Below are 26,683 nucleotides of genomic sequence, written 5' to 3'. Positions count from 1 at the left end.
TACACTAAGAGTAAGGTTTGATTATTACCTCTTAATGCTCTCTTCCTCTCCTTCTTATAATAGTATTTGTCCCCTCTCCCTTCCATGCCCTCTTTGTGTGTAATAGAATATTCTATTTTCTTATTCACTCAAGTTTCTCTTGGTATCCCCTGCTATTTACCCCCTCTTTCCCATCCCCCACGCCATCTTAGATTATTTAGTGTTCCACCCTCACCCTGTAAATTATTCTTCTGATTACTATAATAGTGAATATTATAATAGTGAATAGAGTTCACTACAGAGAATTAAACATAACATTTCTCTACATAGGAATACAGATAATTAGATCTCACTGAGGCCCTTAAAAAGGCAAATTTAAAAATTACAAGTTTTCTTTCTTTTCCCTCTGTAACTTATTTACCTTTTCAGGTTTCTCTCGATTTTTGTGGTTCGATATCAAACTTTCCATTCAGCCCTGGTCTTTTCTGTGCAAATACCTGGAATTCTTCAATTTTGTTGAATGCCCATACTTTCCCCTGGAAATATATAGTCAATTTTGATGGGTAGTTGATCCGTGGTTGCAGGCCCAGCTCTCTTGCCTTTCTGAATATTGTATTCCAAGCCTTACGGTCTTTTAGTGTGGAGGCTGCCAGATCCTGTGTGATCCTGATTGGTGCTCCTTGATATTTGAATTGTCTCTTTCTGGCTTCTTGTAAGATTTTTTCTTTTGCTTGAAAGCTTTTGAATTTGGCAATAATATTTCTAACCGATTTCTTCTCTGGGTCGAATATGGTGGGTGTTCTATGGATCCTTTCGATGTCTATATTGCCCTCTTGTTGTAGGACTTCAGGGCAATTTTGCTGAATAATTTCTTTTAGTACGGAGTCCAGGTTTTTATTAATTTCTGGTTTTTTCTGGAAGACCAATTATTCTCAAATTGTCTCTTCTAGACCGGTTTTCTTGGTCTGTCACTCTCTCATTGAGATATTTCATATTTCCTTCTATTTTTTCAGTCTTTTGACTTTGTTTTATTTGTTCTTGTTGTCTTGAGAGATCATTAGCTTCTAATTGCTCGATTCTAGCCTTTAGGGACTGGTTTTCCTTTTCAATCTTGTCATTTCTGGTGTTCAATTTGCTTATCAGTTCATTTGATTTCTGAGCCTCACTTTCCAATTGCAAGATTCTACCTTTTAAACTGTTATTTTCTTGCCAGATCTCTTCCATTTTCCTCAGAATCTCAGTTTTGAACTCTTCCATAGCTTGTGAGGAGTTTTCCTTATTTGAGGAGGGTCCGGATGCTTGTTTGTTCTCCTCCTCTGTTTGCTCGGTTGTCTGGATTTTCTCTGTGTAAAAGCTGTCGAGTGTTAAAGACTTCTTCTTTTTGTTATTATTCTTTCTCTTCTGAACCTCCTGATGCTGAGTAGCCATCATTAGCCCAGCAGCTTCTCAGCTTTATCCTCGGGCTCAGTGTCTGTTCGCAATCTATTGGCTCCTGAGGTCTGAGTTCTGGTTTTTTCCAAGGTCAAGCCCCCGGTGGGCCCTCTTGCTTGATCCTCTGCTGGAGGTTTCTTTACAAGTCTCAGGGCGCTGCTTCCACAGTCGTATACCCGTCTGCACTGGTTCCCCACTTAGGCTTTAGTTCTGCCTCCACCCACGCCTCTACTCAGCCGGCACTCTCCGCGCCCAGCATCCTGCTCCGGCGCGCGCGCTCAGATTTCGCGTGCTTTTTTTGACTTAATGGGGTCCTAAGTCTAGCTGCTCTCAGGAACAGGTCCCGGAGCTGCTGATGACTCGATGGGTGCCCCAAACTTGCCCTATTTCTTTTTAGCTGGGTTCGGAGCTATAGATGAGTGTGGAGGGGGTGGGGGTGGGGCGGTTGCTCAGCGCGCGATTGAGTGAGAGCCCTTTATAGCCTGGAAATGTCTCGATTCCACGTACCTTCCACGCTGTGCCCTGTTGTGGGGTTCCTCCGTTCGTCTGGACTTGTTTTTATGTCCCCTTGAGGAGTTTTGTATGTTTCGGTCAGGAGAGGTTAAGAGCTGCTTCTTACTCTGCCGCCATCTTAACCCGGAACCCTACTATGCCTTTTTATTGGCTTTCTTACTCAAAATTTGGTTTGATGTGTTTTATTTAAGTTGTTTTAAAGGATAGGTTGGGAGATCTTGGAAAAAATGTTGCCTTTCCTCTGCCATTGTGGTTCTACCTCCATTATCTTATCAGAAAAACAGTCTGATACCTCATTAATAATGATGATAATAGAAATGAGAATGAAATTAATAATAAAACAGATATTTATATGATGCTTATAAGATTTGCAAAGCATTTTACAATTATTTTCTTATTTAATCATTTTATAACTAAATGATATGGCCAGATGCAGTGGTCCAGCCAAATCCTACAGTTAACTCCCTTGTTTTGTGTCAGTAATAGTGCTGTTTATTGTGTGATAGGGTTATGGCAAACATGGTCCCCACCTGCCAGGAGCAGAAATGTACATATCTAGTGAGCTTATAGAAAAAAAATGTTAATTAAGAAATGAGCATGCACATGTGTGTACCAATTTAATAATTGTATTTGGGATACTTTCTTGTAGATTAACAGTTGTGAAATACCTATTAAAAGAACTTCTTTAAAAATGCAGTATTTAAAAAATACAGTAGAAAACTTAATAAAGCATTTTATATAGTTTCTAGACTCATAAAAATAAAAATCCTATATGTCTACTAAACATATTAAAAAACCTCAATTTACCTTTAGCACTTAGTAAATAAATAAGATCTTCATATTTATATTATGGAATAAATTGGCAATAAGATGGATTTCCTGTCATTATTCTTCCTAAGATATTTAAATATTAAATGAAATTTTTCAATCTAAAAGGCAGTAATTCAGTCTTTTGTATGATTATCTTGATTTATAACATTTTGTGATCATGTTTTGTGTTTCTTGACCCAGTTACTCAGTTTTGGAGGAAAAAAGTCACGATTTTTAATTATATTTTAACTTTTCTTGTAAGCATCTCTGAGAGGTAAAGGATCAATACTTTTTGTTAACCTGCATATATAGAGGAGGCTTTTTGTTTCCATGCATTTTCTAGGGTATAAACTTCAGTTACCATCATGAGCTTTATGGAGACAATTTATGGCTATATAACAATGATTTTTAACTCTAATCAGAAGAAACTTACTCCTTATAAGATTACTGCAAGGCTTTTAGAGAAACATTCACCATGTAACATTCTTAGAAATTAAATTTTATACCCCACTGAACTGAAAGTAGACTCCCTGAACATTTACTAAATTATTTTTCATTTGTTCTACTTATTTATTACTGTCAACCTATATATTTAATAAAGAGAAAGCCTAATATCTGGAACATTCTAAATCTGAAATGATTTCTCAAATTATAATGTGATCATAAGTAGAAATAAATTTTATTAATAATTATTTGTTTCTACTTTACAGCATGTATTGCTAGCATTTTTTTGGTTTGTTTTATCACATTCATACAAATTAAATGTTATCCTTGTAAACAGTTAACTTCCTTGGTGCTATCCACATTAACTTTTGGATAAGAATGAAAATGATCTCTCACATACAGGAAATCACTAGAAAATAAGAACTAGATCATTTAATATACAAGAATAGGAGCGTTAAAGAATTTTTGTTGAAAAGCAAGTTTCAGGGCAGGAAAAAAAATATTCTGTTCACTGTAAACATGACACCAATGGGAATAAGGGCCAGTTCAAGTTCTAAGTTACCATTACTTTGGGTAATAATTTCAAGCTGTAAGGCACAGCTGTATAGGCCCAGCCAGACAAGCTATCATAGAAATGCTTTGATAGCATGGGGCCTTTAAGTGTCAGGATATAGAAAAGGCAGCAGTTGTTGGCTGTGAAAACAGTCTGATACAAACCAGATGGGAACTTACTTGATGGGCAACACAAAGGAAAACAATTGGCTCATTCAACAAAGTCAGGCCTGAGCCCCAGAGAATTAACAGAAAACAATAATAGTCAACTAGGGTTGATGCAAACAAGAAACAGCCATGTGGCTATGATTTAAAGAATTGTTTTTCCTCAGACTAAACAAAGTTTTAATTTCTAGTTCTCATATTCATTAATTGCTCATTTACAAGTTTTCTAAAACCTCCTTTATAATTCATTTATGAAACTTTTGATTTCATGACACCAAGAAAAATATATAGGCCATAGAAGGTGACTTTGAGGTACTTCCTGTAAAGTGCTAAGGACATAGACCAGTTGCTAAGGTATTTCAGGAAACCAACAAATTTACAAAATGATTCAGTGCGTTGACATCCTGGTTAAAAAATACCTAGCACAATGTGTATGGTTTAACCATGTTTGAATCTGCTTTGTTTTAAAACAGACAGAATCCAATAGCCATTATGCTTTCAGTGGAAATGTTTCATTTGTATTGAGTTTTCTGACTTCATTAGATGGGACAATTTTATTACATAATAATAACAGAACATAATCATCAGCACTTACTATGACCTTTTAAAGAAAGGTTCTTAACTTGAAAAGCAACTTTTTTTAGAGTGGCTGGTTTGCAGAGTATTGTATAATAAAAACTATCAATTAGATTTAAAGGAACATTTTGGCATTAAAATTTAGTTTTAAGATTTCTCCAGGCACTTAATCCATATAAAATACATTATTTATATTATATACTGTACATAGAACAAAATTTTACAGAAATATTTTGGTAAAAAATAATTTATAGGAAATTATATTTTCTTCTTCTTGAAATAAGCCAGACTATTGTGGGGGGCTTGAGGTGAACCCCCAGGGTTCAGGAAGGGTATCTTTTGCTAGGATGCAAGACTGAAATTTAGCTTAAAAATAAAAAGAGAAATTTATTAATTTACAAGGTAATGTTGAACCTGGCCAGGAGGACAGCATAGGTGGAAGCCTCCTAGGTGGAATAGCATAGATGGAAAGCCATTCCCAGATGGCATCAATTCTGGGGTCTTTATACTCTTTACAACAGTGAAGATGTGACTCTGTGTCACGGTGAAGACGTGACTCTAGAGTGGTATGCACTGAGGCATGGGCAGGGGGGAGGTTTGCCTGAAGACATAGGGTGGTGCCCCTCATAGTTTAGAGGATAGATGGATGTCTGAGGTACAACTTGATGATACCAAGGAGCTGTATCTCTCTGTCCATCTCAAATCTAAAGGATGATCCAAGGAGAATAATTCTCTCAGGGTCTTATAGGAGTTATCAGATATTTTGGGTTAGGAGTCACAAGAATGTAAGGGAGCAAAGGATTTCCCTGCTTACAGTTTGCCTGAAACACATAGTTTTGGGGGTACAATGCCCATGCCAAGATCCCTCTAGTTTTCTAATTTTTAGGATTAATTCAAGGAGACCATGCACTATAACCTGCCATTATTCTTATGTGATGGATTTAAGCATAGTTGGTAACTTTTCAAAACATATAAAATGTATATTCACAATATTTTTGTAAAAAAAAACAAACCATAAACTATTTTGTAATTAGATGTTCATTGCTCTCTACTTATGTAAGAAAAAAACAATATTCCTCATTTGTTAAAAGAGGGAGTTGGGCTTAGATGATCATTAAGATCCCTCCCTGTGAACCAAAAACTCTAAATATTATTACTTATCTGAATATTTTCATTATATTTGTGGAATATTATAAGTTTACTGAGGAAAAATATTTTAATATATTGCAACAAAAATGAGGTTTTCTGATTTGGGTCTTCTGTTCTACTAAAGACATTTTCTCATTCTGAAGTTAGTAGTGACTGATTAAAGAACTACTTGGTCCCACAAACACTTTTAACCCTATCAGGTCATAAGGTTTAAACATTAAACAATACCAACTGACATAATTCTTTCATCTAAAAAGGAGGAAGTTAGAAGTTGTATTTCAAAAAAATTTTATAATAGTTTGCTCTATGCCTTGGGCACATTTCAACTTCCTCTACTACACTAAAACGTTCTGTTCCTTGAAAACAAGAAAATTAGATTCTGAAGTAGTTGGCTCCATAAGCATATTTGCAAATGCATGTTATGTTTTTAAATTATTTCTCCTTTCATATTACTATGCCTTGGTGGCCTTTGTCTAATTGGTTTTCTTGTGCAAACTATTCTGACTTGAAAGTCAAACAATTTATCAATAGAAACTGTTGTAGATTAAAAGGAAACAGAAAGGAAAAGCTAAGAAAAACATGTTCTCTTTTACTTAAAAAGTTAAGAAAAAATTGCACACTAATACTAATTCTCTGAAATAAGCAAGCCTTCTTTAGCACTTAAGATTCAAGTCTTTTACAGCTTAACAAAGGAAAGTTATCTTGAACCTGTTGGAGTAATATAATTTAACCCACATATAATAAGCACAGACAGCGCCATTTCTTATATTCTGACATTTGAAGATAAAATGAAAAATGGACAATTTTTAACATATCATACAAACCAGGTTGTCATGAGAAAAGTTTACTTTTCCATGATTCCTGCAGTCTTTAGATCATCCCAATGATTTATTAAATTCTGAATACAAAATCCAGGTAAATCTATTACATTTTAGTCTGAATGAAAGCCATAATGAACTTAGAGAACACTTTTGTGTTACTTAATAAACATTTATGGAAGAGTTACTAAAATGTATAGGTAATCATAAAAATGGTTACTTTATCCCAGAGATGTTAAACACTCAGAAACATGTGCTGCTGGAACCACATTTAAGTGTTAACTGGGAAATATTTAAAAGGCAAATTGAAATATAATAAAATATAGGTAATTCTATATTTAAAAACTAAGTTAATAGTTGCCCACAGGGATCCTTGTGGCCTCAATTTGAGTTTGTCATGACTACTTTATACCATCCAGGAACTGATAGATGATGTAAAAGTGACTTAAGTGTTAGGAGATAATGAAGATCGTATTTTTCATAATGCTGATGTTGTAAGTCAGTTACCAAGAAGGCATTTTAAGCACTTACTCTGTGCCAGGCACTATGCTTAGTACTGGGGAGACAAATAGAAGCAGAAAGAAAGGCAGTCCCTGTTTTCCAGCCACTTACATTCTAATAAATGAAATAAGAATTATCAAAACCTATTTATTTGTCATTGAAAATGAGAATTCAACAGAAATAAAGGATTAATTAATTACAAAACATTGTTGATGTTGTATAGTAGTTCAGTCATGTCTGACCTTTCATGGCCAGACTCTTCTGTACTTCACTATCTCCCAAAATCTGTCTAAGCTTAGGTTCATTGCTTCCATTTGTTCATCTAATCCTCTGCCTTCCCCTTCTCCTTTTGCCTTCAATCTTTCCCACCATCATGGTCTTTTCCATTGAGTCCTGTCCTCTCATTATGTGGCCAGAATATTTAAACTTTAACTTCAGGATTTGACCTTCCAATGAATAGTTTGATTTAATCTTTAAGTTTTGAATGATTTGATCTCTTTGCTGTCTTAAGGGTCTTCTTCAGCACCGTGATTTGAAAGCGTCATTTCTGTGTATTCAAATTTCCTTATAGTCCAGCTTTCACAGCCATACATGGAAAAACCATAGCCATGACTATATGGACTTTTGTTGTCAAGGTGATGTCTCTGCTTTTTAGTATGTTGTCCAGATTCATCATAACTTTTCCTTCCAAGGAACCAATGCCTTTTAATTTCATGGCTGCAATTACTGTTTGCCATGGTCTTTGAACCCAAAAATATAAAATCTGACATTACTTCCATTTCTTCTCCCTCAGTTTTCCAGGAAGTCATAAGAACAGCTGCCATGTTGTTAGTTAAAAATATTTTTATGATAAACTTATAGCCAGCTTTACATTCTCTTTTATTCCCCAATCAAGAGGATTTTTATTTTTTTCTTAACTTTCTGTCATCAGAGTAGTATTGTCTACATATCTGAGATATTAAACATTAAATACTAAAATTAACAGAATATCATATAGAGATCTCAAATAATATAGTGTCAGAAAACTTGATCTAGGTCTAAAGTAGCAACAAAAGTTGAGGAGGGGATTAATAGTCAGATAAAGTAAAAATGTAGGGGAGATTTAAAAAAAGCAGATTTCAGATGGTTTAAATTTAGGACTAAACTAAAGAGAAATGAGCAGTTCTGCAAAAATGAAATTCTTAGCCCCATAGAATGTAGAGTCTGAAATCTTGGAGATCATTCATTTTAATTCCTTTATTTTAGAAATGAGAAAATTAAAGTCTGGTTGGAGGTGGGGAGAAACAATAATAAGCTTCTTTATCTAGTCCAGCTAATGACAGGAACCTCAGAAATCTAGGACAGGCTTTAACAAACCTCTTCAGGAGGAGAATAGAGCCCTTATACAAAGACTCAAATCAGGAACTGAGGCTGGACATACAAATGAGAAGATGGAAACCAACATGGTGAAGAAGTATTGTGAATAACAAGAAGACCAATCATAAACCCAGAAGAAAAGAGTGACACCACAAAACTATAAGTGTAGTCTCAAAGGAAAAAAAAAATCTCTTGATCATAAGGACTTTAAGAATACCTGCAAGAAATAGAAAAAAAAGAAGAAATTGAAGATGAGATTTGAGGTTAGGGAGGTGGTGGGATAGGAAGGAGAATAAAGAACAAAGGTTAGAAAGTAGAAATCTGTTTAAGTGATAGACTCCCTTAAAAATTAAATAGAGCAAATAATTTAATGACTCCAGGTGACAAAAGGAAACAGGACCAAGCCAAAAAAAAACCAAAAAAAACCCAAACCAAATAGAAGAAAATGTGAAGTATCTATTTTAAAAAACAACTGACCTAGAAAAGACATAATTTATTAATCACTTGATTCTTTGTAATAAATTTCTCTGAATGTCTTATAAATAAGATTTATAGAATAAGAGCCATTCACCAGTGGATTAATGGTCAAGGGATATGAACAGACACAAAAAAATTCTGAAAAGAAATCCAGGCTATCAACAATTAAATGAAAAAAAAAAGCTCTGTCATAATAAGACAAACAGAAATTAAAGCATCTTTGAAGTTCCTCCTGACACCCATCAATTTGGCAAAGATAACAAAAATTAAAATGACAGGATAAGAACTCTTAGACACATTTGGTAGAACTATGAATTCATCTAACTATTCTGGGAAACAGTTTGGAACTGTGCATAAAAAATAACAACTCTGTATATCTTTTGACCCAGTGATTATATACTAAGACCAAAAAGAGATCAAAGACAGAGAAAAGACTCATATGTACAAATACTTATTGCACTTTTTGTTATAACAAAGAACTGTAAACAATGGATATCCTTTGGGGACATTGAAAAAAATGTGTTGTGTGTGTGGGAGGGTTTAAGAGATCCTAGGTAAATTATGGTCAGACAGGTAATAATTATCTCAGGTGGAATATGAACTCAGGCCTTCCTCACTTCTAGTTTATTACTCTATCCACTATGCAGCACAGCTGCTTCCAACATATTATAAAGAGAAAATCTTGGAAGTCATTTTTCAAAAGGCCAGTTGTAGAGAATTATAACTTGTAGGTAGCTAAGTAGCACAGGGGATAGAGAGAGTGCAAGGTCTGGAGTCAGGAAGATCTGGGTTCAAATTTTACCTCAGTTACTTCCTAGCTGTTTTACCCTGGGCAAGTCACCTAACCTTTTACTGCTCTTCTGCCTTGAATTCAATATTTAGTATTGATTCTAAGACTGAAGGTAGGGTTAAAAAAAAGACACAACTAATAATAGTCTAATATACAAAACTGAATATAATCCAAGGTCAGGGGGAGATAAACTTTGAATTGAATATAGGATTTCAAGCATTTATGATGACCAGACCAGAAACAGCAAAACTAAAAACTAAAAGGAGTCAAGAAAAACCTAGAAAAAGTAAATACATTTGAAGAACTGGAAGGGTTTGAATGCTAATCATTTGCATATATTTCAATAGGGAGAAAAAAGATAAAAGATAAATATTCTTGCAGTATCTCTCCCTAGATATGATAGCTGTTTATTTCACCTTGCCTTTTTTGCAAGATGTAAAAGATCACATACAGTAACAAAAACTCATGTAGCCTATACTGTTGGAATGTAGTCTTTTTAGGACATTGCTATTCCTGTACATCAGTTGATTTGTAGAGGAACAGGGTACTTGCCTAGATTATTCATTTGCATCATGGGTTGAATTATCATCTCCATATCCATAAATCTCAGATCTATATATCTTGTTCTAGATTCTCTCTCGAGCTTCCATCTTCCATTGCCAATTGCTTATTGAACAAATTGTATACCCTGAAGACATATCAAACTCAAAGTATCTAAACCAGAATGTATTATTTTCCTGCAAATCTTCCCCTTCTAAATTCCTCTTTTTGAGATGGGATTATTTAAGCATTTTATTTCCTCTTTTATTAATCTAGGCAATTTATATTTTTGTAAATTTTCCTCTACTTCACCTAGATTGTCAAATTTATTGTCATATATTTGGGCAAAATACTTCCTGAATGCTTTAATTTCTTCCTCATTGAAGGCAAATTCATTGTTTTCCTTTTTGAATACTGGTAATTTGATTTTCTTCATTTTTTAAAGTCAATTTAGCCAATGCTCTATTTTATTTTTTTCATAGAACCAACTCCTAGTCATATTTGTTAGTGCAACAGTTTTTTACATTCAATTTTATTAATTTCTCCTCTGATTTTTAGGATTTCTAATTTAGTCTTTAATTGGAGATTTTTAATTTGTTCTTTTTCTACATTTTTTTTAGTTGCATGCCCAATTCATTTATCTGCTTTTTCTCTATTTTATTGATGTAAGAATTCAGAGATATCAATTTCCCTCCAAATACTGCTTTGGTTGTATCCCACAAATTTTGATAAATTGTCTCTTTATTGTCATTCTCTTTAATGAAATCAGTAATTGTTTCTATGATTTGCTCCTTGATCCACCTGTTTTGAAGAATTAGATTATTTAGTTTCCAATTTATTTTTAATTTGCCTTTCTATGAAGCCTTATTAATTATAATTTTATTGTATTACCTGAAAAAGTTGCATTAATTATTCCTGCTTTTCTGCATTTGGTTGTGAAGTTTTTATGCCCTAGTAGAGGTCAATTTCTGATATGATACATGTGCTGCTGAAAAGAAGGGTTATTTCCATTTTATCCAGATATCCATTAAATCTAACTTTTCTAAAATTTCTTTCACTTCTTTTGCTTTTACTTTTTGGTTAGATTTATCTAGTTCCAATAGGGGAAGGTTGAGGTGTACCCCACTAATAATAATAATTTTATTGTCTATTTCCTATGTAAGCTTCTTTAGTTTCTCCTTTAAAAATCTGGAAGCTATGCCATTTGGTGCATGTATCCTAAGTACTGATAGTACTTCATTATCTATACTACCTTTTATCAAGATGTAATTACCTTCCTTATCTCCTTTAATCAGATCTATTTTTGATTTAGCTTTGTCTGAGATCATGATTGCTACTCCTACTTTTTATCTCAGTTGAAGCCCAGGAGATTCTACTCCATCCCCTTACCTTAATTCTGTGTGTGTCTGTTTACCTTAAATATGTTTCTTTTAAACAGCATATTTTTGGATTCTGGTTTTTAATCTACTCTGCTATCTACTTCCATTTTCTGGGTGAATTCATCCCATTTACATCCACAGTTATGATTACCATTTGTGTATTCTCCTCTATCTTGTTTTCCCCTTTTAGTCCTGCACTTTCTCTTTTCACTCTGTTCTTCCATGCAAGTATTTTGCTTTCAGTCACTCTCCTCCTTCCCTCCTCCCTTATTTCTCTCCTTTCAACCATCACCCTTCTTATTCCCTTCCTACTTCTTTATTGGGTATTTAAATCACCTTCTCACATTCCCCCTCATATTACTCCCTTCCCCTCTACCACCTTTCTTATTCCCTGTCTACTTTTCTATAGGGTAAGATAGGATTCTATAACCCCAATGAATCTGGCCTCTCTGAGCCAGTTCTGATGAGAGTAAGGTTTAAATATTAAAAAAAAAAATCATCACCTTCATCTTCCCCTCCACTATAATAGTTTTTCCCCTGTACCTTTTTATGTGATATAATTTACTCCATTTTACCTCTCTCTTCTCATTTCTTTCAGTGCAATTCTCTTTTTCACCCCTTGATTTTTTTTTTTTTTGCATATCATCCTAAATAGCTTAGTTTCCGACTATGTGTTGTTCTTCTAATTAAAAAATTTTGAGATTTACAAATATTATCTTTCCTTGTAAGGAATACAAACAATTCAACTTTATTGAGGCCCTTAAATATTTTCTTTTTCTAATTTATCTTTTTTATGCTTCTCTTGACTTTTGTATTTGAACATTATATTTTCTATTTAGGGCTAGTCTTTTCATCAGGAGTGCTTGGAAATCTTTTATTTTATCAAATGGCCATATTTTCCCCTGAAAGAACATACAGTGATCCCTCACCTATCATGGGAGTTATGTTCCAGAAACTCCCATGAGAGGTAAAAATCTGTGAAGTAGTGGTGTTGTATTTATTTTATTATTTACATATATTGTAAGGCTTTATAAACCCTTCCCATTCTCTTCTAAATCGTTTCTACACTCTTATAAATACTTCATTTGCTCTTAAACACAGTGTAGGAGAGCAAACAGACTGATTCTACAGGATATAGAACACAGTGCTGCAGTTGGTTGCCTTTCATTCCAGGAGCCAATAGTGTGCCATGTACAATCTCACATTGGCAAAATTGTGCAAGTGGTAGTGGCGTACTACATTTCCATTGTGTACAGTACAGCATTCATCCACAAAAATCACATTAAAAGGGAAAAACTCCACAATACAGAATTAGATATGTATTTTTTAAAAATCCACAATACAGTGAAGCTGCGGTAAATGAACCGTGATATAGCAAGGGACGACTGTGGTCAGTTTTAATGGCAAGGTGATTCTTTGTTGTAAACCCAGTTCCTTTGCCTTCCAGAATATCATATTCTAAGCCTTCTGAACCTTCAATGTAGAAGCTGCCAGATCCTGTGTAATCCTGACTGTGGCTCCATGATATTTGAATTGTATTTTTTTTTCTGGCTGCTTGCAGCATTTTCTTCTTGGCCTGGGAGCTCTTGAACTTGGATATAACATTCCTGGGAGTTGTCATTTGGGGATTTATTGCAGGAGGTGATCTGTGGATTCCATTTATATTTTACTCTCTTGTTCAAATATATCAAGACAATTTTCTTTGATAATTTCTTGTAATATGGTGTGTAGGCTTTTTTTTTATCATGACTTTGAGGTAGCCCAATAATTCCTGATTATCTCTCTTAGATCTATTTTCAGGATCAATTGTTTTTTCAATAGGATAATTCATATTTTCTTCTATTTGTTCATTCTTTTGATTTTGTTTTGTTGTTTCTTGATGTCTCATGAAGTCATTAGCTTCTATTTGTCCAATTCTAATTTTTAAAGACTGATTTTCTTCCATGACCTTTTGAATTCTTTTCCATTTGGTTCATTCTACTTTTCATGGAACTCTTTTCTTCATTGGATTTTTGTGCCTCTTTTTCCATTTGATCAATTTTGCTTTTTAAGCTGTTATTTCCTTTTTGTATTACTTTCATTTCTTTTTTTCCCATTTTTTTCCACCTCCTATTTAATTTTTGAATTCCTGTTGGAGCCCTTCTAGTGCCTGAGACCAATTCCCATTTTTCTTTGAAGTTTTACATGTAGTTGCTTTTTTCTTACTGTTCCCTACTGAATTTGTGCTTTGCTCTTCTTTGTCTCCATAAACATATTCTTTGGTTAGGTGTTCCTTTTGCTATTTGCTCATTTTTCCAGTCTTTTTTTACCTGTAGACTGGGAATTCTGAAAGCTGCTCATTCTGTCTCCTCTTCTGATGGCCTTCAGCACTTGAAGCATTTTGAGCTATTTTGCCCCAGGGCTAGGGGCTTTACCCCAGTGCAGACTTGAAAGGGCCCAGAGCTATGGACTTTGGGGTCTCACTGTGGGCTGGTGCCAACACTTCAGACTTCAAGGAGTAGATGTGGAATGCTTTGCTCTTGGCTTAGACAAGGGGCAGGGATCCCAAAATTGACCTATACCCTCACTTAGTGCAGTAGGTGGGGGGTGGTTGACTAGCACGCCTCTGTTTGTAGTTTTTATTTCTAGTTCCCTCATATCCCATGAAAATTGACTCTCTCTGCCTTCCTTTCACTTTATTTTCCACAGAGGAACCCCTCACTTGGTCTCCTTGTTGGTTTTAGTCATTTTGAGGTTCTTTTTTAAGGTTGGTTTGGGAGGATTCTCAAGTGGTTCCAGCATTCCCTACTGTTCATCTTGGCTCTGCCCATTAGTCAGGAACCCCAAATTCTTTTTCTGTAATGGATTCATCATTCTTCTGGTCCCCCAGGTTCATAAATGTGACATTGTTATTCAGTTCTCCACTTTTCCTCACTCTGCATATCCAGTTAGTTTTAAGATCTTGCCATTTCTCCCTAAATAGTTTTTCATTTCAGAATGACTTACAGCTTAGTTAAAACTCTTCTCATTCCTTACTTAGATTATTGCAATAGCCTTCAACTTGGTTTCCCTATTTTAGACTTTCCTATTTCAGATTCCATCCTTCACATCCCTGCCAAATTGATTTTCCGTAAGCACAAATCTGACCATATCTCTCTCCTACTCAGTAAACTTCAGTGGCTTTCATTTCATATTCTTGCCTCCAGAGTACCTTTCTATACTTATTTTACATTATTTTAAAATTATTTTCTGTTGGTAGGTCAGCCTGCCTTAAGACTCTCCACTGCAATCCATCTTCCATTCAGCCACTAAATCAGCTACTTATTTTACTAAAATGCAGGCCTGGTTATGTCTGTCTCTACCTCCTTCCTCTAACCCTCAAACTACTGTGGCTTCCTTTTGTCTCCAGGAACAAATACAACATGCTTTGATTGTCATTGAAAGCCCTTCATAATCTAGCCCCCTCCTACCTAGTCTTCTTCATATCTTAATCTCTGACACGTTCTGTTTGGTTGAGTGATACTGCCTCCTGACCGTTCCATGAACAAGTCATCCATCTCAGAGCTCTGGGCATTTTCTCCAAGACTGGAAAGCTCTTTCTCTCTGATGACTGAACTACTTGGTTTCCTTTAAGCCTGAAATAAAATCTCACCTTTTAAAGGCAGCCTTCCTTAATTAACCTCTTAATTTCAGTGCTTTCTCTGTTTTAATTATTTCCTATTTAGGTTGTATATCTCTTTCTTTTTATATTCCTAGCACTTAGTATGCTTCCTGGCATATTATAGGTGCCTAAGAAATGTTTATTAATTGAATCTAGCCAAAATGGCTTTCTCTCTGTTCCTTATACATGACACTGTATCTTGTTATTAGTAAATAATAGCTATATATAATTTAACTGATAATATATTAGTAATACTTATTGATTGACAGCTTGTAATGGCCAGCTGTTATTAGTAACTAAAGTTCTCAGGGATGGACAGCAGGAAGCAGTTTGATACAACCTATTTATTTCTAATAGATGTAGGGAAAGGCAATAGGAGATAGGAAACTAGGAGTTAGGAATAGGACAGTAATCTCTTAACCTTATACTAAAATACTAAATAAAACTCTCCCAAAACTAACTGCTTTCTTTGCAATCTCTTCTTTGCCTGCAAGCAGGCCTCCTTACACTACTTTCAGCTATCTTAAATAATATTTCCCTAACTAACTTAATCCTAAGCTAAAATTGAATCTTTATCTTCTTAAAGTATTATATGAAACTCAAACTGTCAGTTGGAAGCAGCCTGTCACACACACATACACCCAGATAATTCCATAGTTCTTGGCTCAATGTCCTGTGAGGAATAGGCCTTGGAGATAGACCTATCTCCCTCAAAGTACTGAGAAGGAAAACCCCTCAATAATTAGACTCTTAACTAAAGTAAGTAAGACTTTTCTTCTTAACTTTCCTAAGTCTCTTCTTTTAACTCCAACTGCTACCTGCTATCAGAGCGAGAGCTCAAACAGCTACCCCTGTTCTTTCAGACTGCCAGAGAACATGGAGCCCAGAGTTCTTTCTGAGTTTTATGCTTTTCCCTTAAAGGACTGGAAGCAAGCTCTCTGTCCCTCTCTTTTAAAAGGGACAGCGTAAAAGTGAAAAACCCTTTCTCTGACCTAAATCCCTGTTGCTAATGAGTCAGAATAAACTAAATAAAATCCTTATCACAACATTCCCCCCTGAGGTCCTTTGGGGAGAAATATTTCTCCCCAAATGGAGCTTTTAATCTAACTATTCTCTACTCTATATTTGAAACAAGGATAGGTAAAGAAAGAAAACAAAATACCTTGCAAACATTACACATTACATACAGATTTTTATAATTACTATGTACAAAAATCTTGCAACAACATTATATGCACATTATTACATTATTTACATACAATTATCTTATGCTTTTTTTTCTAACTGTCTCCCATGGTTAGAATCAACTACCACCTTAAAGGTGAGGCCTTTCCTGATTCCCTCAACTGCTGGGATTCTCCCTCTAAAATGACTCATATTTCAATATTTTATATTTATTCTCCATGTGTTTATTTTGTATGTTTACCTATATTCTTGTTGTCTCCCTCTTTTGAATATAAGGTCCTTGCAAGCAGAGTTTAGTCCGTCTGTCTTATTTGTATCCTAGATGCCTACTATATAGTAGATGCTTAACAAATGTTTGTTTATTGATTGATAGTAGCATTTGTTCAAAAAACCTGAGGACCTTAACTAGACTGTTCTATAAAAGTTGCTGGGGAAATTTGGAAAACAGTCTGGCAGAAATTAGGTTTAGACTAACATTTCATACTATGATAAATTCTGAATGGATAGAAGACTTAGATATAAAAAAGGACCATATTGTAAGCAAAATAGAGGAGGAAAAAGGAAGGAGATACCTTTCACAGCTCTAACTGGGGAAGAGTTCATAATCAAACAAAGGATAGAAAGGGTTACAGGAGATAAAATAGACATTATAAAAAACTGAAAGTTTTTCCTCCCCCACAAACAAATCAATTCAGTTAGAATGAAAAGGAACAGAGTTAATTGAAACAAAATATTTTCAATAAGCATCTCTGAAAAGGTCTGATGCTCAAGATATATTAATTATATATCAGATTTCATTCAGGAATTAATTCAAATATATGAGCAAGTTCCCAATAGTAAATGGTTAAATGGGCAGTTTTCAAAAAAAGAAATAGAAGCTATCAATAGCTATTTGAAAAAAAAAAGTCTTCAAGTCACTAATGATAAGAGAAGTGCAAAATAAAACTCTGTGGTTTTATTTCATATATATCAGATTTGCAAAGATGACAAGTGAAAATGTCAATTGTTTGTGGGATTGTGCGGAGCATTAATGTCTATGAAGTCTTGGTCCAATCATTCCAGTGAGCAATTTAGGGTTATATCTCTAAAGTCACTAAAATATGCTTTCCATTTGAGCCAGATATACTACTGCTACAATATACTTCAGAGAAGTTAAAAAAAGAGGAAAAGAACCAGATGCAATTGTTGAGCAAATTTTAGTATATATGTGTAATGCAATATTATTGCTCCATAAGAAATGACAAAAAGTAATATAGAGAACCCTGGGAGAACTTGTATGAACTGTTGCAAAGTGGAATGAGCAGAGCCAGAACAACTTCTGCAATGACAACATTGTAAAAAAAGCAAAACAAAACACTTGTCAAAGACTTAACTTTGATCATTGAAATGAATCGATTATGATGACAGAAGACTGGATTGAGCTTCTGACCTGAAGAGAGGTGAAATACTTGTGGTTCAGAATGAGAAATACATTTTAATATACAGCCAATATGATAGTTCTTTTCTTTAACAATATTTATTTGTTACAAGAGAGAACTATTTTTGGAGGAAGTGGTAAAGAGCAGATTTATGAGAAGAGAAAGTGATACCAAAAAGAACATCAGGGCGCAGCTGGGTAGCTCAGTGGATTGAGAGCCAGGCCTACAATCAATACACAGTATTGATTCCAAGATGGAAGGTAAGGGTTTAAAAAAAAAAGAAAAAAGAACATCAATCAAACATTTAAAAAAAACATAGAGGAGAATAGTAGGAAGTTCAGAAAGGGAAACAGAGTAGCAAGGCAGTGTTGAAAATGTTAGATTTAATGTATACTTTTAAAAAAACACAAGCAAGCTGTCTTTAATTGAGATTCAACATTTCATATGCAATACTTTTTTTCTTTATGTAAGGAAATGTTCTTATTGGTGTTTGTCAAATTAGAAGTCTTTTTTAATTATTTATTTTCCTAATGAAGGATTGAGGAACTTCTTTTCATCTGCTAATCACTGTTGTTCTTTTAACTGTTTTGCCTTAATAACTCCTGGATTCTAACCTCAAGAACAGGGACTATGCACTTCTACTTCTTTGTTTTGTAAACTCCCACTATATCTAATACTAATACTTGATAAACAGTCAATGTTCTGTGAATGCTAACTGATATTTTATGCCACTTTTAGACCTTGAAGTAGATTAACTTTTTCTCTACCTAGTTTCATATAACTTTTTCCCATTGGATTTCATAACTAGCTATTTAAATTCTAGTCCTACAATAAGGAAAGTTCCAAAAAGATTGACTGCATTACAATTTTTACTAAATCTGTGATTTCCTCTGTGTAGGGAACTCCCCTCTACCCATGTAGATCCACAACTATTCTCCCTAGGTTATAGACTTAGACTGTGTGTCTGATGTATCCCAAGAAGTTAGATGACTTTTACAGAATTAATTATCTAGCCAGTATGAATCAGAACCTGTTATTCAAGCCACATGGTCCTGACCACAAGAAATTTCTTTATTATACTGTGTTTTTTATTTCCTATAGTTGTTGCCAAACAGGTCACTATTGAATCAAGGAGGTTGTAACCTACATACACCTGCATTCTTTTCTTTTTATTATATGCATGTTTTATATTTAAAATTATAATTTATTATACATGTATAACATGCATATATATGTATGCACACACACATATATAATGTATATTTTATTTTGTGTAAGTTAGAAGGTAGAAAAATATCATTAAGATGTAGTAGTTTTTCTCCTATATGTGCTATCTCTAGATCTGATGTTAGGGAGTTCGAAATATCCTCTAGTGTTGAATATGCCACTAAAATCTTTATATATTCATACATATCTATGTTTTATTAATCATTTCAGATTTTCTTGTCTTACTAAAATCTTTTGTTAGCAAATTATCTGTGAATTGTATACATCTTTGTTTTTACAGATATTAAAGTTATACTTGATTTTGTCTAGTTCTTTTTTTAATCTTATTTATATTTTTACATTATTCTAAACACGTCCCTTTCTTCTCTCTTACAAAGTGAGCCTTTTTTTAGCACAACAACAAAAAACAAAAATAACAAGGAAAATGAGCAGTTCAGTATTACTAGCTAACCTGTCAATTATGTTTGACAGTATAGGCAATATTACATTCTCATGGTCTCCTACATTTGCCTAAGGTTTTAGGGAGATGGAGTTAAGTCCTTCTTTTTCCAAGATTAGTTTTCTTCATAGGTACATTTCATTCAATGTACTACTTTGGCTTTAAAAATGATTTCCTTCTTGTAACATTTAATAGAAGAGCAATTTTAAGTTTAATTGCTTTGTGATAAAACCTCTTGCTCTCTTTTGTAAATCAGATCAGATAATGCTAAGATACTATATTAACTTAATGATAAAATAACTTTACTTAAAACTTACTTGGTTTCTTTGTGAAATTAATAAAAACTTGAATTTATTTAGATTGTAGGGGACATAGAAAAATGTCATTCATAGAGTATCATAAAATGTGCTTCTTTCTTATCATCTATTTACTGATTATTTATTCTAGAATATTTCTAGAAAGTTTCTCTTATGTATAAGACATTGCTCTAGACCCTTGAACTATAAAAATAAAAATACTTTCTGCCCTCAAAGTGTTTATATTCTATTTATGTTTTAGATTGTTTTAATATTGTCATAAATTCAGCACAGAGAGAACTTAGAATTGCAGGCTCAGAGTACATTTCTGATTGGATAATGTTTAAAAATTATGTTTTCTATTCCCACCCCCTTTCAAAACCATAAGATGGGATTTTTGAGCCTGTTTACCTCATATAAATGTTAGAGTTGGTGAAATATGGGTTTAGATTTTTTTATTAGGCCCATAATTTTATCAGTGTAGGGAACATCCACGGAGGAACTTCTTTTAATGAAGGTCAGCCCCTCCCTTTGCCAGGGACACTGAGAGGTTAAGTGGTTTGTTCAGGGTTTTGCAGTCACTGTGTGTCTGAGATAGGACTTGAACCCAGGGCTTCCTGGCTCTGAGGCCATACTACTTCTTCAGGAATAGATTAGATAGATTTTTTTTTTAAAATTGATTTTTCTATTGTCCTTGACATTTTATTTTGGTAGTTATAGATGAGTTATTTTAGGAAATGTTCTCCAAACTGGCATGGGAAAACGATCACACCAACACTTTTTTAACTAGATCCTTGGATGAAGCTATATAAGCATTTGTTGGGGAGGGGAATCCTGACTTTTCTAATGAAAATTGCAGCCTCCATCATGGTCTTTTGCCTTCTTTTTGTCTCTTTTTTGATACATGAAGAAAAATTAGTCAGAATGATTTTCTGTTGCTTATTAAGATTGTAATGTTTGACTTAAAGCATCTACAATAGCAGTCTCTTATTTTCTTTGTTTTCAGAGTCATAATTATCAGTTTTAAAAATCAACATAAATTATGCTTATTTCTACATTTAATGTTTTGTCTAGACTAAATACATTATGCTCACAGTCATAATCATTATTTTAAATAGATTCACAAGGAGACATGGATCGGACACATATTGAACCTAATAGTTACCTTACTTCTTTATTTGCAGGTAAGAGATATATTGAAAAGATTATTTGAACTTAGGTTATTCAAATAATTTCATTTCCTTTATTATATTTTCTTTCTCTTGATCATCAGTATAAGAAATTGAAATACTAGCGCTTTTTTCCTTCTGAAGAAAAGTCTGTAAATATAGCCCAGGTTTAAGCTTCCCTTTGTGTGAGTTTTACAGCATGCTCCAAAAATACACAAAGCAGGGAAAAGAAAAAAATATATCATTTCCCTTTTGTAAGTATATAAAATACTGAATTAAAAGGCTGCAGGTGTGGTATTCAGAACATTGAGGATAGTACTTGTTATAATTCCATCTGGGGGAGGTTATTGTTGGGATAGGACAGTGTTTAAACTTTGAAGTCAGTTTTAAACATGGTGAAGCAGCTGGAATCTGGCATAGGAAGAAACAAATCATTCTCATTAACTATTGCTTTCAAAAGGAGAGAGAGTTGGAATTGTTTTTGCAGGTGCTTGGGCATTTATTTTTTATAGAGCCCATTTTATTTATACATTAAAAAAAAGCATTTGTTTAATGGTTGGGCTTGTTTTTTGTTGCTTCTGAAACATTAGTAAATAACTAGAAATGTAACTGAAATTCATTGTCTTTCCTTAATTTATATTTTAAAATAATGGTATTTTATAATTAAAAACGACTATACTTAAATGTAAAAGGGAGAAAAGGAATCTATAGGGTCAGTCTACAAATACTTGTTAGGCACTTACTATGTTCCAGGCACTGTGCTAAGTAATAAAGAAAGACAAAAGTAGTCCTTGCCTTCAAGGAACTTATATTCTAGTGGGGCAACAATATGTAAATAACTTGGTTTATACAGGGTATCTACAAAGTAGATGGTAGGTAAATTGGGAAGAGAGTAAATTAGCATCCAGGGAGCACCAGAAAGGTCTTCTGCAGATGTTGATATTAGAACTTTGAGAGAAGGTAGGGAAGCTAAATGGAAAGATGTGTGGGACACAGATAAAGCTGATGATGACCTTAGAGGTAGAGAACCATTAGAACTCACTGATCAGAAGGTGACCTGGTTAGACCAATATTTTAGAAAAATCATACTGACAACTGATGGCTATATTGGATTTAGGGTTAGATCAGTTAGGCTGTCATAGTAGCTTAGGAGAAAAATGATGAGGGTCTGAACTAGAGTGGTGACTATGTGAGAAGAGAGAAAGAGGGACATATGTGAGAGATGTTGTGAAGGTAGACACAGCAAGATTTGGCAATGGATTAAGGATGTGAGATAAATGTAGCAAAGGAGTTAAGGATGATAGTATTATTCTATATAACAGTGAAGTTCAGAGTGGAGAGGTATTTTTAGGAAAGATAATGAGTTTTCTTGGACATTTTTGAGTTTGAGATGCTTATGAAGCATCCACTTTGAGATACTCAAGAGGCAGTTTATGATATGTGACAGCAGCTCAACAAAAGATTTGAGATGTATATATAGTTCTAGGAATTATCTGCATAGCCTGATGAAGTTAGATGGCACAATGGATAGTTAGGAAGACCCAAATTCAAATATAGACTTGGACACTAGCTGAATGAGCCTTGTCGAGTCATTTCAGTTTTCTCATCTGTAGCACCTATTTCCTAAGGTTGTTTTTCAGATAAAATGAAATAGTGTTTGTAAAATGCTTTTCAAACATTGAAGGTGCTATATAAGTTTATTATTATGGTTATATATTATATATTATTATGGTTAAATATTAGCATTGGTATTATAAATGAGTTTCAGATTGGAATTTTGAAAAACCTTTTTTAAGTTTGATAGCTTGAATCCAGCTACCATATGTTGTAACAGTTATGTCAAAAGGGAATATTTTAAAAAGCTGTCATTTAGGGGCAGTGAGGTGGCTCAGGGGATAGAGAGTCAAGCCTGTAGACAGGATGTCCTGGATTCAAAAGTAGCCACAGACATTTCCCAGCTGTGTGACCTTGGGCAGATCATTTAATCTCAATTGCCTAGCCCTTACTGCTCTTCTTCCTTGGAACTGGTACTTGGTATTGATTCTAAGACAGACAGTAAGGGTTTTTAAAAAATGAAAAATAAAAGTTGTCATTTGCTATAATTCAGTAGTAGACTTATTCTTCTATAGTATTTGACTGAAAGTGTAAAACATTTCAAGATTTGCACATACCAGTATGTGGTATAGCTGTTGACACAGTTTGGATCATAAGAAGAAAAATGGCTCTCACTAGGCTTCAAGCACTAAGAGGGTACGAGTAACCTGAGAGTACTTTTGAAGAAAGGCATGGGAAGATCACATCAATAGGAGTTCTGTACTCCAGAGAAACTAGAATGCTGTTTCACTCAATTAAGGCATAAAAAAAAATAGAACAAAATACTGAAGTATATCAGAAATTCCAGAGTCTCTTAATCAGCAATGGAAAGCAAAAGTTAAAAGATTAAGATAATACCCAAGAGTCAAAGCAGTATTAAGACCAAAAAAACCCACTTCTATTTCAGAGGATTAAAAAAAAAGGTAGGCTTGAACAAAGAAGAGGATGCAGAAGATTTCTGGTTGTCTACGAGGTCATAAAAAAATCCAGCATGAGGAAAAATGCACAGTTGAATTAAATACAAAATAAAAAGCTTGCTCAACATTATTATAATGAATGACAGAACAGTTATATCAAGGGAGGTGACTAAAACTACTTGCTTCACAGAACTGGAAAGCAGTTGGCCCAGATGAGATTCTTGGTGACTCACAGTGCCATGAATGTATGGATTGTTGCTAGCAAAGCATATTACCAGCTCCTCAGATACAGGCTTAATGCCATCTTTAAAAAAAAAAAAAAAAAAAAAAAAAGGCATCACAAGCTATGGAAGCTGAGCACACGAATAGCCCTTCCAAATAAAGTATATTATTTCACTTTTACTTTCACTTAAAAAAAATCTATAAACACTTCCATAGCAGCTCCTTGGGTAATCTTAAGGATAATTTCAATGAGCTTATGGATGTGAGCTTCCATCCTGATACTCTCATTATCAGCTACAACCAATAATCAATTATCTGAATAGTAGAGCTGAGAACATTAAATACAGGATAAAAGAATAATAATAGCAACCTGTCCCAGAACCGATTTTCCTTGAATTCTACTGGAAAAGATGTAAAGAAGAGCATGAGCAATAGTAGTAGTGGAAACATATGGCTGTATGGTTTGAAGAATATTTAATATTTATTCTTGTTTGATCTTCACAGCTTGAGATAGCTACTACAAATTTTATTATTTTAGTGCTACAGATGAGGAAACTGAAGTTATAAGGTTAAGATGTTTGTCTATAACATACAACTAATGTCAGAATTGAGATTTGAATCCAAGTCTCAAGCATACTTTGTACTATACCACACTCAAGCTATTTTACTTGAATGAAATGAGTTTTAATATTGCCTTAAAGAAAAGAAAATAATAATTAAAAGTAAGTTGGATGTCATTTTTGTTGATATTTAATAACAAAATCAGCGTAGGACACATCTATGGAGTAGTTGGGCTTTGTGTGTGTCTTTCACCATAAAACATTATATTATTAGTCAATAAATTAATCTGTCACTGATCTCTTCCAGTGATCAAAGATCTAGAAGGCCCATAGTGTAGATCTATAAATAAACAATTTTGGGAGCTCATTATTCAGCTCCTCCACTGATTATCCCAAGACATCTCTAATTGGTGAATAACCAATGAGGAGGTAATCCATCAAAGCTCTCAACTTTTCCCCATCCCACAGATGGTGTCAGGTAAGTCACATATTTGTCTTGTGCTCCCGACCAACTGGGGTAGAAATAAAGTTCTTCCTGGTCAGAATTGACCTCTACAATGATTCCCAATGAGATGTTGAAGGATTTGTTTTAATTACACGTGGCTACCTTTAGCATAAGCTAGTTCTATTTACTGAGTAAGGCAGATCTCATAGTCTCTCTCGTAATCTCACTTTTCTTATCTGTTCTGTGATGGAAGAAGTTCTTTGAATGGGACATAATGGAATGAGTATAGAGAATGAAGGATTGATTTGAGTTTCTAATTCAAAACTGAAATATAGAAATAATTTTATATAATTTATTTTAAAATATCCTCTCTGTTGCGTTTATTTTCTTTATTATACATTTTAGCCATTTGTTGTATTATTACTGTTTTTTGTTTCTCTCTGATTATTTGATTTATATTGTCTTTAGACAAGCTGGAAAGCAGCTTGGTAATATGGAGCAGACCGTATACTGTACATGTTTTGTATCTACCATGGCACTTAACTTAAAGAAGTAGAAATCTTAGTAAATACTTGTTGAGCTGAATGGAATTTATCTCTGTTGCAGGAGGGGAAGCAGTACCATGTTTAACATCACAGGCCACACTCGCCAAGATGTCTGTGACCTTGCCTTCAGTGAATGTGGATGACCACTCTCGCTCTCAGAGTATCAGCACAATCCAGGGGGATGCAGACTCGTCAGGAGCTGATACATTTTAACAATTACAGTTTTATGAAGTTTGTTTAAATAAAAAGTTGCCAGTAATATTTGTACTAGTTTTGAAATCTTTTATTTTGGTATAAAACAGTTTCTTAAGCTCTTTTTCCCAGTTAGCATTTCCTTAAGAATAATTCATATGTTTTTTAAGGAGAAATCCTTGTGGATTTGTGCAATTTCTAAATAAAATAATTTATATGTAAACCATTATCTGTGTGGATTAAGTTGTTTGAGGATGGAAGGCATTGGCAAAATGTATTACCAACTATACAATTTTGCCCAGGCTTGGTAATTATGAAGTTTTAATATATTAAATGACTAAATCGTCACTGATCTAGATTCCATTTCAAGTACCACTTTCTATATGAAGCTTTTTTCTGATCCTTCAGCTGATAATGTTCTCCTTACCAAAGCTATCTTTTATTCATTTTGCATATATTCTTTATCTACTTATTTATGGCTTCTCTATTAGAATGAATATAAGCTCTCAGAGGACAGGGATTGTTCTCACTTTTTATTTTATTTTTAATTAAATATTTTTCCATGGTTACATGATTCATGTTCTTTCCTTCCCCTTTTTTCTTCCCCCCTCCCAGAGCCAACAAGCAATTCCACTGGATTATACATGTATTATTATGCAATACCTATTTCCATATTATTCAATTTTGTAATAATCTTTTAAAAACCAAAACCCCACAATCAATACCCATATAAACAAGTGAAAAATCAAATGTTTTCCTTCTGTATTTCTCTTCTCACAATTCTTTCAATATGGATAGTGTTCTTTCTCTAAGTCCCTCAGGATTGTCCTGTATCATTGCTATTGGCAGCAAAGTCAATTAAGAATGATCTTCACACAATGTTTCAGTCTCTGTGTACGATATTCTCCTGGTTCTGCTCATTTCACTCTGTATCAGTTTGTGGAGGTCCTTCCACCTCTTATGGAAATCAAGCAGTTTATCGTTCCTTATAGCACAATAGTATTCCATTACCATTGGATACCACAATTTGTTCAGCTGTTCCCCAATCAAGGGACCCCCCCCCCATTTTTCAATTTTTTGCCACAACAAAGAGCACAGCTATGAATATTTTTGTACAAACATTTTTCATTATTACCTCTTTGGTGTCTTCACTTTTAGACAAAAGTATAACCAGGACTTTGAAAATAGAAGGAAGGTAACAAGTATGTGTTAAATAACTACTATGTGCCAGATACAGTGCTAAACACTTTACAAATATTATTGAATTTAATTCTTTTTTTATCCCTACTTTCTATCTTAGAATTGATACCAAATATTGTTTCCAAGGCAGAAGAGTGGAAAGGGCTAGCCACACT

General features: G+C 34.0%; 1 protein-coding gene across 1 annotated transcript in view; it reads left to right on the top strand.

Annotated features, from left to right (window-relative positions):
- Positions 1-25,395, top strand: part of KIAA0586 (KIAA0586 ortholog) — a 152,007-nt gene extending 126,612 nt beyond the window's left edge. The window contains exons 31-32 of the mRNA XM_044659964.1: positions 20,804-20,869; positions 25,198-25,395. Of these exons, the coding sequence (XP_044515899.1) occupies positions 20,804-20,869; positions 25,198-25,349 (218 nt within the window). The 3' untranslated portion in view covers positions 25,350-25,395. The remainder of the gene's footprint in view (positions 1-20,803; positions 20,870-25,197) is intronic.
- Positions 25,396-26,683: the final 1,288 nt, after the last annotated feature.

The sequence above is a fragment of the Gracilinanus agilis genome, chromosome 2 (genome assembly GCF_016433145.1).
Source record: "Gracilinanus agilis isolate LMUSP501 chromosome 2, AgileGrace, whole genome shotgun sequence".
Lineage (NCBI taxonomy): Eukaryota > Metazoa > Chordata > Mammalia > Didelphimorphia > Didelphidae > Gracilinanus > Gracilinanus agilis.
This window is presented reverse-complemented; position numbering and strand designations above follow the sequence as displayed.